Source organism: Ahaetulla prasina, chromosome 1 (genome assembly GCF_028640845.1).
Source record: "Ahaetulla prasina isolate Xishuangbanna chromosome 1, ASM2864084v1, whole genome shotgun sequence".
NCBI classification, from domain to species: domain Eukaryota; kingdom Metazoa; phylum Chordata; class Lepidosauria; order Squamata; family Colubridae; genus Ahaetulla; species Ahaetulla prasina.
This window is the reverse complement of record NC_080539.1, coordinates 316049372-316064844: the sequence shown is the minus strand read 5'-3', so window position 1 is coordinate 316064844 and position 15473 is coordinate 316049372. Positions and strand designations below refer to the sequence as shown.

The 15473-nt window shown below is 32.7% G+C and overlaps 1 protein-coding gene across 3 annotated transcripts in view; it reads right to left on the bottom strand.

The window, feature by feature from the left end:
* NPAS3 (neuronal PAS domain protein 3) overlaps positions 1-15473 on the bottom strand; it is an 805304-nt gene that overhangs the window by 609654 nt on the left and 180177 nt on the right. For 2 of the 3 annotated variants that reach the window (XM_058162236.1, XM_058162237.1), the window contains one exon: positions 9034-9087. The exons of the other annotated variant lie outside the window; for it this stretch is intronic. In XM_058162236.1, coding sequence (XP_058018219.1) covers positions 9034-9087 — 54 coding nt within the window. The remainder of the gene's footprint in view (positions 1-9033; positions 9088-15473) is intronic. 3 annotated transcript variants of the gene reach the window in all.

The following is a 15473-nucleotide window of genomic DNA, read 5'->3' as shown; positions in this document are numbered from 1 at the left end:
AACTATAATCTTCATCTCACTGGCTGATCTGAGAGCTGATACATGTTTGCTTTATTAACAGAAACATGGAATAAACAACTGTTTGATTTCTTCAAATTATTTAATTTCTTGGATGTACCAGCACAAAATAAATCAAGCATATTTTCAAAGGAAATTGCAACAACATATGGTAACAGACATTGTTATTCAATGTCAGCTTTCCAAATCCAATTTAATATGCTTTGGCAAAATTCTCTTTTTAATAGTTCGACATTTTTCACAATAAAATACATTACACAGTTGTATACTGTATTTCAGATGAAGCTTATTAAATGTAATTTAAATCAATGTTATTCCTCGCCATAAAACAAAAGACTGAAACAGTTAACTACCTACTTGTAAAAAGTTGTTATACTTAATATTATTAATACATTGTAATAAAAGCTAATGACTTTCAGAATTTATCATCTTCTGCTGGTAAGAAATAAGATTATTTCTTATCTTACGCTTCTCATTTATTAAGATGTAAAATTTTAACAAAAATGGTTTTCTTGAACAACATGCAATGAGAATTTCATAAGCCATAAACAGGTAGTTCCTTAATACATAGAAACACAGTCAATAAAGCAGCAAGAGATTTAAAGAATTTAGAGAACGTATCAATTTGAATGTATTATTCTGCCATTAGTTGGTTTCATCAAAATTCTGGATTATTATGTTTTTTTTTAAAAAAAGACCTTTTATATTTGTTTTGTCACACAATTTTCCCAGATACATTTTGTACATAATTTAGTGTTCTTAATACAGAATCATGTTATAGATTCTATTCTTCAAGTTCCATAACTGTATTTGAAAGAAATTCCACCACTGATTTCTCAAATATTATCACTGGGTTCTCAGATTGTGTGTGTGGTCAAGTCAAATTAGAAGGGAACAGCTTGTGTTAAATTTGTGTTAAATTTATACCCTATGGCTATCATTAAGTGTTGTAAGTGTTGAACCTTGATGAAGGTATCTTTTCTTTTATATACACTGAGAGCATATGCACCAAGACAAATTCCTTGTGTGTCCAATCACACTTGGCCAATAAAAATTCTATTATTTATGTATATCCTACCTTTATTATTTTTATAAATAACTCAAAGCAGCAAAAATATCTAATACTCTTTCTTCCTCTTATTTTCCCCAACACAACAACCCTGTGAGGTGGATTGAGCTGAAAGACAGTGACTGGCCTAGCTGGCTTTAATAGCTAAGACAGGACTAGAACTCAGTGTCCTGGTTTCTAGTCTGGTGCCTTAACCATTAGATCAAACAATACTACTTGCAAAAATCTTCCAATAAGCATTTCTAAAGAAGAAAACCTGATGGGTGTGCAAGTATATGATTTATAATGTATAGAAATATATCTCATATTGCTACTTTTCCTGGCAACTGCAAATGGTTTATCTGGAATGGGTGTCCAAATATCACAGAATTAGTTTCTTTATTTTAGAAACAATATTTTAGAAAATATTCTAAAGATGATAGCAGTAGTGTTTACAGAAAGTTTCTCTGCATAAAGCTTGAATGGCAGAATATTTAATTTAGTTTTTTTGACCTTTATATAGAATAAATGGAACATAATATTGCATATACCAGTTAGCAAAATCTAAGTTGCACACAAGGGTGTAAATATTATTTTGGATAGTAGGCTTTCGACTCTAAAACTACGAGTTATGATAAGAATAACAACAAAGCCAACCATACATTCTACTGAAAATAGGATTGGAGCAATTAACATTGAAAACAGGAATTCTGTGAATTCAGTTCAATCACTACCTGCAGGCAGTTTCTGAATAACAACGAACTTCAATGCAGTGCTATACAGGCTGCTCCAGTACAGCAAAGACTGGCATCACATGGAAACGGTTATTTGGTGTTCTTTCTCTCACACAGCATCAATTTACAGTTTGGAAGTGTGGCTCATTCTTGCAGGATTATACATAATCAACCAGAGAAAGGCAATATTCATAGTACAGAGGTGAGGAATGCAATGTGCCTCTGTGCAGTGCCCCAAACTGATGACTAAATTATGCATTCTTTTTTCACTTGCTTTTACATGTTTCTCACAAAAAGGGAAAAAAACATTATGGGGAAAAGAGAAACACTTCCCATTTATCCAATTCTCCAACAGAAGGTTCAAATGCAAAGTCTTTATAAGAAATTACATTACGTTCTTTACTTTTGTAATTTAAATATAGAATTTCTGCCTGTGTGTATGTGCACTGAATATAGGCAAATACTGATGACAGATCTACATAGCAATCTTAAGAATAGAGAATAAATGTTATGTAAGTTTTCAGAAAGGCCTAAATGGAAAATGAAGAGTTGAAATGACAAATTTGTATTATATTTTGAAAGGAAAAGAATGAATTTTCCTGATAAGCCAGTATATTTTAACTATTTTCTAGATTAAAAAAGGAAATGAAATCTATTGTGATTAAAAGTTTGGAACAGAATACTAAGTGATAATTGCTTCAGATAATTAAAATTTAAAGTATTAAATTATTTAGCATCTTCTAAATAATTGAACTTTAAAGACTAAGCAGAATAAGACTGTAAAAGTTTGTGCAATATATCACCGCATTTTATATATGATAGAAGATATACATACCCACATTACTTTTATTGGTACAAAAAGTGCCTTCCAAAAGCCTTATAAAGGAAATTAAACTATATTGATTTACATTCCCTGAAAAAGAAAATGAAAAGCTGCTCTCTGAGGAGCATTCAGTAGATATATTCAATATTTAGTTAAATTGATATTATTCAAATATATCACAAATTGAATGTATAATCTCATGAGATATATGTTACAGTAAAAGTCTGGTTTTGATTCCTCTTATCCCACTGTTAAACGTGGCTGAGATGCTTTAATTGACTTGGCCTTGGTAATCAATTGTGACTGGAAGAAGAGATTTATAACCAACATCAGACTTATCATTTAACAGTGCTGACAACAGATATATGGAAATTGCTTGATGTTTGAACTAAGTTGCATTTAGGTGAATTTTAAATTAAAATAATGTATGTTTTTGAGATGCAGCTTACTGAAGCTTAAGATATCTAGGAAAAATTTAAAAAAGCAAATTATCAAAAATAATTAAAATATTCTAATTTTAAAAATTGTATTAAAAAAATACAACACAATAGAAATGTGTTCAGTATAACAGCACATTTCCAATGGAGCATTCTATAAAAGAAAGGGAAAGAAATGCAATTTCACCAATATCCTCCTGAAGCTTTTCTATACTTCTGTGCTTTGTAGTTTGGTTTGTTTTTTATGTTTTTTGTTGTAAGATTTTATGGACTTTACATGACTCTATATGATAATAGAGCTGAGGTAGCGCAGTGGTTAGAGTGCAGTACTGCAGTCTATTTCTGCTGAGTGCTAGCTGCAGTTGGGCAGTTCAAATCTCACTGGCTCAAGGTTGACTCAGCCTTCCATCCTTCCGAGGTGGGTAAAATGAAGCCCCAGATTGTTGGGGGCAATATGCTGACTCTGTAAAACTGCTTAGAGAGGGCTGTAAAAGCACTATGAAGCAGTATATAAGTCTAAGTGCTATTGCTACAATGCATGCCATTCTGAATTGTGTGATAAATGGTTGGGTATATACAATGAATGAATGAATGAATGCTCCCTACAAACTAATGTAGACATTCAGAAAAAAGTGTTTATAATAGCAAAGATTGCAGCAGAATCTCTCTCCAGCTTTCTCCTTACATATTTAAATACAGTATATACCATTAGATACAAACCAGAATGAAAAATAAAAAAAATAAAAAAAGTCAGCTTATTGGTCAGAAAGAGAAAGTATAATCGCTCCTGAATTTAGCTCAGTATTAGCTCAGATTATACAAACATATCCAGGTGTTTTTGGTAATGGTACAAAATGATTTGATTGTACTTTCTTTTTCTTTAGTCTACGCTAAATTTAGTCTAGGCTTTTAGGATTTCCTAGTAGCTTCTCATCCTACTACTAACTAAGTCTGCTTAAAGCCTAAGTCTAAGTCCTATTTACCTAGTGCTCTCTTTTAATCCTTGCAGAACATTTGTTACTTCATTCAATCCATTTTACCCACTTAAATAATTATCATGCCAGGGAGTATGCCATCAAATAATTTCCTGAATGCAAAAAATATTATATCTGCAGAATTCTCACAATCTACCTGATTAAAAAAATGAGATGTTAGTCTGGCAATATTCTTGAGAACACTATGCTGACTTCTAGTAATTGATCTCTAAGTTCTTTAAAACAAATCCTTATGTTCTGAACTGGGATCTAATTCAAGAACTGGTATCAAGCTAGCCAGTGCACAGTAAAGTACTTTATCTCTGCCTTTCATTTCTTACCTATTAGCATTCTGCCATCTATACAGAACCACTGCCTTTTTTTATATTTTGAACATAAATAAAGAAGCCTGTCTTAGCATCTGTTGTATTTTTCACTCTTCTGAACAAGTTCTACAATTCTAGGCAGCCTCTCTCTACTCTGTGACCTGGGTCTTTTTCTGTTTTATATATGTCTTCTCTTCTGTTTTTGGATCTTCCCTAAGCCCTTTGGCTTTTTCTGCTGTCCTTCATATTCTTCCCTCATTTGACCTACCTCCAACCATACTTTCAAATTCTCCAATTTTAGAAGCTCCATCCTTTTGTCCTCCTTTTCGTATAGCTTCTCATGCCATGGGATCCTACATACCACTTCTCTCAGCTTATTAAAAGCCTTTCCTTTGAAGTTCAAGACTTATCTAGACTCAGTTTTAGATTCCCTTAAGAGCAAGAATCCAGCTTCACTTATTCAATTCTCACAATGTTTCTGTTACTTTTATTTCCTTGAGTTACATACTAATTATAAGGTTTTGTTTTCTCAAGGTGATCTCTAGTACTTGCTTTACTACAACCATTCCTCTACTAAAACAGGACGAATTAGTAAGCAGAATATCACAGATATGCTAAACCTTGCATTTATAGAAAGACTGACTCAATCTGATATCGCAATGAAAAGTACCTAGTTCATTTAGCATATGGCAAGCTATTAAAAATAAAATACCTGGTAGATATTATCAACTGTGATATTATTTGCAAATGAAAATATGCTTTTATTGAGAACCTCCATTTTAAATTAAACAAATATAAGGTACTTATGGTATACAACCTGTTCCCTTCTAGAAGCTCTAGGCACTGAAATTCTATATAAATATTCTATATAAATTTAAAAAAAAAACACCTTAATGTCATACGTAATCCAACTGTTCCAAATAAAACAACATATTGCCATTACTATACATATATCATTTCATATAACTTAATAATATAAATGTAACATCATGAGTTGTGAATTAATAGAAACAACCAGAGGCATTTGTGACATAAGTTGCACTTCTTCCATATGTATAATGTTGCAATGGACGTACAAAAGGGGCAGAACTTGTGCTGCAATATTCTTTCTCTCCCTTCCCATAATGCAACAAAACATGTGTTAAAACCACAGCATACACTAACTGAACAATTTGAAATCAATCAAATTATTTATGATGTAAAGAACAAAAATCAAATCTCTTTCTACTCCAAACATCTGGATATGATGTTTCTACTCCAAACATCTGGATATGATGTACTGAAGAAGTACTGAAGAAACATCTTGGATTCAAGATAATGATATCCTATGGAAGAGGTATGTTAATTGACATTACTCCAGAAGTTTGATAGGTATAGGCATAAAATAGAACTTTAAAGAGGAGAAACAACTTTTTAATAGGAATAAAAATATTCTGTTTTTACGAAATTAATATGGACAGGTCTGAAACATCACTTGGCAATCCATACTGCATTGTAGTTGGAGATTACTGAGGCTATGTAACTGTGGAAAACTGACTCAAATGTTTATTTTTTTCCTGTTTGTGCTCTGCCAAGCATATTTTAGATAGTATTTATTGACTATCATGATTTTCAGCCCTTAGAATTTCAGTCACTTTCTCTCTTTCACCCCCGCAGAGGACATTGGCTTGCCACAATCTGTCAGATACTTTAAACTTTCTCCTATTCTCATTCTCTATTTATGCCATTTCTCCAAAGCTAAGAAAGGACATCATTAAAAAATAATCAAATCAAATTTAATTTTAGCATTGGCTGTACCTTCTGTAGTGCAATTCCTGGCTACCAATTTAAAACCAATCAAACACCTGAAAAACAATTGTACACCTCAAAACTTACTGAAATCAAACAAATCTGCTCCATATTTTCTTTTAAATGAGAAGTGATATAGAAACGCTTAAAATAATAGAAGTTGGAGAATGTTGAACAGGAAATACTCTAATACAGGTAATTTTTCCTCCTTCTCTTTGATACATTTATTCTAAACCTGCAAGCTAGATTTCTGCCTTGAAAGCCTGATGATATTCTCAGGCTGTAAATCCATTAAAATATATATATATTTTAGGTTCCCTTCTGCATTTATTTTCACTATAGAAATGCAATATGACTTATTTGTGTCAGATAGGATAGGGATAGATAGATAGATAGATAAATAGATAGATATAGATATATATACCTATTTAACACTTTTTCTAACAATTTCTTTACAAGATCTCCACATTAAGAAAATTTATTAACAAAATTATGAAAAAAATCTCCAAAAATCAAATAAGAATTATACAACATAGACATCTAGTATCCAATCCACATGAAAAACTGATCTTTGTAAAAACTTTTACTCTACAAATATCCCCAAATTTCATAATAAAATAAAGCAAATGTTTTGTTATCCAGCTAGATTGTAGCTGTTTTAAAAATCTCCCAAGTTGAAGATTTATCTAAAAAAAGAAAAATTAAAAATTAAACAACAGCAGTAGACCAGTGATTAGCCTAATCTTGCACTGGACCTCTATGAATAAAATATGACTGGAAATAATTTTCGATATATTTCAGGCACACAGTTGCATAACTTGGATAAAGACACCTATAACCATTTGTCTATATGGCAGACACTTGAATAAACATTTCTGATGATCCATTAAAAAGAATATCAAGAAAGTTTGTTTGGGTGTGGTAACTGCATTTTTGGTTGTTAAGCCAAGACTGATACAATGCTGGAGTACACATGTAACTGAAAACCTTTTGCACATTATTACACAACATGATTTACCCACACATCAGTTTGTCTAGTAAAGACAGAAACTATTTAAGTGGTTTCTAGAATACATAAATTTCTTCCCACCTACCACTGGATTCAGTGCTACATAACGATCAGCTACATAAGTGAATTATTCATGTATAGCAAAAAAATTATCCCTGATTGTACCTGGGGGTGAAGCAACTGGTAGGTGGTGTCAGATAGTAAGTAAGACATGAGCTTGATATCCTATCAAATTTGAGCCCATTGAAAGTTCTGAGTCTCGGTCTACCAGCTACTTTTTAGAAATTTTATTTTCGGATAAGGCAAATTTGAAAATACCTGTACAAATTATGTTAAGAAGCTTTCTGGTAATATAATACTTCGGCATTTTTTGCACTAATTCTCTAGGCATCATTTCTAGTTAAAAAGAGCATAAAAAGCACCTTTTTTATTGCCATTCTCCATCAAACTCAAACTTCTGTATGTTATCTGCCATTAAGCACAGTGCCCATATTCATATCATCCTTATGGGTTTTCTAGAGGATCCTTACATTCTGTTTACTCGTCAAAATATTTTGACTTACAAGTGCTATAGCTACGTGGGAAAGCCTTAATTATCTGAAATATCCAGGCAAAGTTAGTTTAGGGGCTGTTGGAAACAAAATACTGCAATAGAATTATATTGTTTTAGATACACACAGCAATTCCTGTAATATATTAAAGCAGCTGCCCTCAGTCTACTGTCTTTGAGATGAAGTGAGCTCCTGTTTCAAGAAAGAAAAGTGTACAACTAAATTGAATAATAATAACTAAAAATAATAACTCCGATTCTGAGTGGGGTATTTCATTGTATATGCAGAAGATATCAGAGCGAGGAAAGCTACATTATTTATCTTGGTCATCTTTCTTGTTCTTACTAGACAATCACTTGCAAACACTGTGGGACTTTTTTATTGTCAGCTGAAGGGCTAGAGTCCTGCTGTTTGCCATTGCTGTGATTGTCAAACATCTCAGTTAAGGCAGAAATCAAAGCACAATAAAAGATACTGATTGAGGCACTAACAAATTGATTAGTCTTCTTACCTAGCAATAGTGTTTACTGCTTGATAAGTATCCTAAATAAGGCTAGGAAATACCCCCATCATTCATCAGCTTGTTAACTTGATTATTGTCCAAAATAGCACGTTTCTTCTCAATATTTAAAATAACTTGAAAATAAGCTACTGATGAAAATACCTCACAAAAATGCAAAATAAACTGGTGACTAATTCAAAGTGATGAACAGCCCCTTTATTTTGTTCTGAAAACAATAAAATTCAAAACACAAAATGGGAATAATTATTAAATATCAGTGATCTGATCGCTGAGTTTTAATTCTCACATCTTTTAAATTTCAATCCACTCTACTGCCAAACCACTATCACAGCTGTCACCAACTTCATGCCCTGACACTTTCGAAAGGCACCAAACCGTGGTATCAAGTTCTTCCACAGAACTATAATACAGTTAAAAGCCTAACAAAATTGAACAAAAACTGAACAGAATGCTTGTAGTTATCTCTCTGAAAATTAATAAAGGAATTATTTCTAGTTAGTGATATATCTAAAATACACATGTCAATCAATACATATTTATTTGCAATTCATACAAAACTAAATTCCCGGGATCGATGTAAACTGAATATTCATTCGATGACTCAGAGCAATGTACAATCCACAACACATCCTAAAAGTGAAGATTTCTTGTAGTTTCAGATCTATCTTTCTAGACAACTTGAGTATTTTGCTCAAGAGATGGAAAAATTAAGGCAAAATATGTCTTTTGGAGGCTGTTTCTATAGTCATTACCTCAAAGGATGGGATGTAATAGCCCTCTGAAAAAGCTTTAGAAAACCTACCTGGGAGGGGTAACCCAAGAATGGTGTCTTGCCATGGGCATGTCCAGGCTTGTTCTAATGGGAAAAAATAATTTAGGGTTAACTCATGGGAGAATGTGACAGCAAGAAGTGAAATGGATTGTTCTTTAATACTGTAATGTCAAGAAACAGTAATTAGAAGGAGAAATATTCTATCTGCCAATAGACATAAAATCCTAAAGATAATAATAGACCTACAAATAATAACAGAATACAACATTTGATATAGATTTCATTGCTGTCTTTGAAATATTGTCAAATAAGTCACAAAAACAGGATTCAAATCTGAGGAAGGAAGGGTAATAGCAAACTCTAAGGAGGTGGATGAAAGGGAATAGTTGAATAAATACAAAAAAATTGGTGTGAGAGAAATAAATATTAACTGAGTATCCCACACTTTTAATTTATTTAACAAGTGCAGCAGGAGATAAATGAAAGAAAAAATGGAATGGGGAAAAAGGAGTTCTATTATAATATAATGCAGGGAACTCTAAATCCTGGTTTGGAATCCACAGCATTTCACTCTGAATTTCTGTAAATTAACAGAACCACAGTGGTCAAAAGTAATAAATGACTGAATGTGAGTATACTACATTAACCTACTACTACTCCCCCCAGGACTCCGTCAACTTCCGGACCTCCGAACCTTCCGTCGCGAGCTCAAGACACATTTATTCATCTGTGCAGGACTGGCTTAGATTTTAAATTTATAGGGGTTTTAAATTGGTTTTAATATTTATATTTCCATTTTAATAATTTGGGCATTAGAATAAGTTTTTTAATGATTATTTTAATTTGTATATTGATGTTTTATATGCCTGTGAGTCTTTTGGGAAATAGGGCGGTATATAAATTCGAATAATAAATAAATAAATAAATAAATAAATAAATAAAACCTCTAAGTTGGCAGAATGATGATAGTCTCTAAATTACAGAGTGTAGTTTGCACAAGGTATAGTATGAGCTTGTTGGGCTTTAGTATCTTGGCCAAATAAGCCAAAACAGACTGCTACTCAACACAGCATGCTGCAGGTGGCATTGGCACAATTAAGGCTGATAACTTAGTTTATACTTTTATCTTTCTCAGAAGAATTTGGTGAAAGTGTGGAAGGACCAAAACATAATGAATGACAGAATTACCTCATGGCAAGATGGGTGCCAAACAAATTTATTAAATAAATTCATGTATGATTAATGAAAAATTAAAGAATAAATACATATATTGTGCGCAAGTAAAACTAAGAGGAAAAAATTAAAACATCTAAAGGGGGGGAGGGAATCTGATCTTGTGGATTGAAGTTTATTTATTTATTATGCTATCCCTCTTAACTATAACTCAGCCAAACAACAGAAAGCTTCCTAAACACTTTTCAAGCAGCCTCATACACAAAGTATTGCAATGGTGACTAATGAATGAGTGATTATGAGCAGTGCTTTCCCAGTTAGGAATTGGGGCAAATACTGCACAAAATGGATTTGTGCAAAGATTCTCCTGGCTATGGTTACTACCCACTCTTTGAGTAGAATTGCCATGATCAGTTTGGCCTAGTGGTTAAGGCATCATGCTAGAAAGCCAGAGACCCTGAGTTCAGGTCCTGCCTTAGCCATGAAAGCCAGCAGAATCACTTTGCCAATCAGTCACTCATGTCATTGTTGTTGCAGAGAAAATAGGAAGAAGAAGGTGTGTTGGATATGTTCATTTGTAAAAATAATAATCGTAGAATAAATGAATGAATGAATGAATGAATGAATGAATGAACAAACAAACAAACAAAACTCAATCAACCAATAAAGCAGAATGTTGGGTATTATCACAACTTTCTGCTGGAACCCATCAAGGGCTATCAGGCACTTGAGTGAGACCAATTAAATTGGTCCTTCCATAGCCACAGAGAATCCAAGGCTAACATATTGTGATGTGTACATGACAACTCCTGAACCATCTCCAACTTCTGGCCCCAGAACAAGCAGGTTGCAGTTTCTCAGAATTACAAGTCTGGGCCAATTTGGCCACAGCATCCAACAAGCAAAGTAGGAAAATAGTTGTATAGCAGGGAGACTGGTACACAAGTAGCAAGAGCCAGTTCTAGTGGTTAAAGCATTAGGCTAGAAAGCAGGAGGTTGCAAATTCAAGACCTACCTTAGCCATGAAAGCCAGCTGGGTGACTTGAGTTATTTGTAAAAATAATAAAGATGAGATATAAATAAATCCCTTATGATGCATAAGGCCCAATTTCACAAATAAGGTTTTATATCCAGTGGAGTAATTCCCCTGGAAGCCACTACAGCTTCAGAAGTGACAATAACTGCACTTCTACCCATTTGGAAGTCTCAGTTTATGAAGATCAAATAGCTTGCAAAAATGATCAAGATATGGACTGAGTTAGTTTAGGCATGGAGAAAAATGAATGAAGGTTAAATTGAAGGAACATAATTAATGGAAGAAAGTGCAGGTTAAAAGGAAGGAGAAGAAGTTTGAAAATATAAAAGTATATCTGTAAAGTATCCCATCCAAATTATGGCAATATAACAGCACCAATATTATTTCAAAGAACTATGCCAGTAATGCATAAGACTTTTTAGAGTAAAAAAGAAATACTGTAACCAGTTACATCCTTAGTTGCTACACTGACTTTGGTCTTTGAAAATTAACCTCAATTAAAGAATCTCTTTACATAACATTATATTGTAATGTGATGAAAGCCCTCTGAAGATATGGATCAGTATGCAGATATTGAGATGTGAGGTGGCAAAAGTTTGAATAATAATCCAAAGATTCATTAGCCTGTAATTCTTGTTATCTAAATATTTCTTAATACATTAGTGTGCTTGTCTTGAAGCAACACATTTTAAGTGTTTCAATACATCAAAGAAAAGAGTAGATTTACCTTTCCCAATCATATTGTGAGCTTTACCTACTCTACATGAAAGATATCTCATTATCTGTAGTATTCTTTTGTAGATAAGACGGCTAGAAAAGAGATACCTTTCTTACTTGCAAGACATCCTATGTTATGAGGGTTCCCTAAAAATATGACGGGCAAGAGAAGACTATAGAATATTAATCCTATAAACACTAATCAGTCTCCACCAACCATTAACAATTGGTTCAAATCAGTCTTTTCCAATCTGGTGTTTTTCAAACGTTCTAATCTTACTTGTACCTCCAACTTGAGGTCCCATTTACAATTTTCATCCAATGCAGAATTTTCCTTAAAAACTACAAATACCTGTGTCTAAAATCATGTATCTAAATGTTTATCTCATTATCTAAATGTGTCGATATTTAGAATCATCTAAAAATATATCTAAATGCTCATGAACTACATTTAGAAAAAAACATAGCATATGAAAAAATTTTGTTCTTGTATATAATGTAAAACAGGGCCTGACAACAGATTTTAGGACAAACCCAATCCTTTCCATTTGTCAATCTCAAATGAAGTGGGCTTTTTTTTCTTTTCTTGGCTAAGTAAAATCAAGGAGACAGCAGAATATGTCATTCTAACCTGAATAAAAGAATGCTTAGAGGGAAAAGTGTTTGCAGCCTATAACTTTTATGTAAAATTAATGTATGTCATTAAAACCAACTGGACTTATGTGAGTAGACATGAATAGATATTACTCTACTGCAACTAAATAAAAACTAATATATTAAACAATATTTTTTTCTTAAAAACACAAAACAAAAATCACAAACTTCCAAATTAGAATTTTAAAAAATCTTTCTTAATTCAGAAAAGAACTATTCAAAGAATACTTTATAATTAGACATCCAAAATTAACAGTAGCAGCATAGAAAATAATTTTGCTTATATAAATTAGCATGATAGCTAATAGCTAATATGAGTATATTCAACATTAATAACATTTTGACACTGGAATCAATTAATCCTTGTCCGTTAAAACATATTTTGTATCTCCCTTATGGATATTATAAATATTTTATATAGCAAAGCAAAAATAATTCACGGCTGTAAGATTACCTGATATCCAGACAAATACTTAGAAATTTTTTTTTTATTTGAATTTATATCCCACCCTTCTCCGAAGACTCAGGGCGGCTAACACTGTGTTAAGCAATAGTCTTCATCCATTTGTATATTATATACAAAGTCAACTTTTATTGCCCCCAACAATCTGGGTCCTCATTTTACCTACCTTATAAAGGATGGAAGGCTGAGTCAACCTTATTTGAAAATAAGTTTCCATGTTAAATATGTAGATTATCTTAAATGAAAAAAGTTGTGCAAACTTAGAACACAGAATTTGTTATCAAGTAAAGTATTATGAATGTTATAATAGTAATTTAAAATTATTGCTTTTTTAATGTAATCCAGCTGCCTGAGGCTGCTAGAAACTGCTATGCCTGGCTAATGTGTTGAAATTATAATGCAAATTTTCCTAGAATTTGTGTTTGTTTTACACCATACCTAACCGAGAAAATAATTGGCTTAAACATTAAAGACTGGTGAGATGATGGACTCAGACTAGCAGAGAGTAGCTGAAGAAAGTGTCCTGTGTGGATTGTCTGTTGTTTACAACAGAATCAGGGTTCTTTGGTTATAGTATAATTAATTACAAACACTATCTAAATTTCTCCCTCCTTTTGTTACAAAAAAGTTCAGATCTTGTGTCACACTATTCACATGTATCTTTGGCTTGCTTCTCATTACCTGGGCCTTAACACTGGGGAATACTGTTCTCCTAACACCAGCGGTAAAATAGCCTGGTCTTTTAGTAATCTACACATTGTTAGATGTGCAGCACTGTGGAACTGTATCTGAAAACTTTTAGGATGTTTTTGTTTTCCTACCATTGTTACCTGGAGAAAGATTGACAGTATTTATTGAATAAATATTATCAAAGTATATACAAATATGCAGCTGTATCAAATTTAGTGGCAGATAGATATGTCTTGACAGCAACATGGGTGGGAATCGTTTCCTCATTGTATAAGTTCACACTGATTTGATTACATGCCTATAAAATAACTTCAGCAGAGTCCAAGTGTTGCTCCTTCCTATATGGCCATAGGCACTGCTGTAGGTAAAGATTAATTGGCTTCTAATAGTGAAAATGTGATCCAGAAACATGGGAAAACACAAAACCTGGTCACTTAAAGTAGTTTTGTGTTCTCTGGAAAGGTTAACATAGCCCAACCTTCGCCATATCAATTATAAATAGTAAAGGACAAGGTAACAATAATGTCACCTGTAAATAAAATGGAAATGTATTACTGGGTGTGTCACTTTCTGGTTATAATATCCACTGGTTATACAAGGTCTAGAATAAAGTTTTTCCAGCTTAGTAACTTTAAGATATGAGGACTCCCAGAACTCTCCAGCCAGCATTTTTGTCAAATCTCTTTTTAAAAAACCAAGCATGACTTTGCTGGTGTTCCCTGATTATTTTTATTGTTCCAGTTGGTTCAACAACACTTACATATCATTCTAGGTTCCATATCACACATGTTACATGCACATACAACTCACAAGGATTCAATCAATGGCTATCTCCTCTCAGCTGATACCCTACGTAACTGCCTCTAGAACACTGAAATCAAGATATTTTGAAATATATGTTTATCCATTTTATACGGATAATTGAAGTCATTCATTATAATGTTTTTTTTTAGATGCCATCATAATTCAGTGCTTGAAAAATTACTGAATCTGCCCAAAAATCACCTTGACCCTACCTAAGATTATAATTTGCTTTCACTTTATATAATATTTGGAACAGAATCACTAAATGAAAAACTTCCACTGAGAAATCATCCCATGTCTACCAGAATATTTACCCTATAATACTGAAGCAATACTAAGTTTTAACACTACTCTTGATTTAAAAAGTACTTTTCAGTGTTCTTCTCTTTTCAAAATAACCTTTGTTTTCACTCAAATGGATAAAATACAAATGTTTAGGGTAAATGGTCATATTGAAAATATTATTTTTCCATTACTAAACCTTTAGGAACTATCTGCTCTATTAATGTGATAAAATCTGAAAAATGATAAAAAGAGCAAAATAATTTCCCAATGATTAGAATATAAAGACAAACAAATATTATTTCAAATGTGCTGGACTTGACTGTCTGAAAACAGAATAGTGTTGAAAAAGAATAAAAAAGTCACACATGCAAGTCACAAATGCTGATTCTAAACCAGGGGTGTCAAACTCAAGGCCTGAAAGCTGAATCTAGCCCACAGGGTGCTTAAATGAGAATTTAATGCCAAGATTTAATGTAAAACAGTTAAGAAAATTAAGATTACACTTGAGAAAGGATTTGAAAAGGAATTAATTTATACACAAGTCCAAGCAATTCTTAACCTGTCATGATATTTGTTGATTCTAATCAGGCCACCCTGGAAACAGCGAAGGACCAGTTCGCAGTGCCTCTACTAGTGAAAATGGAACTT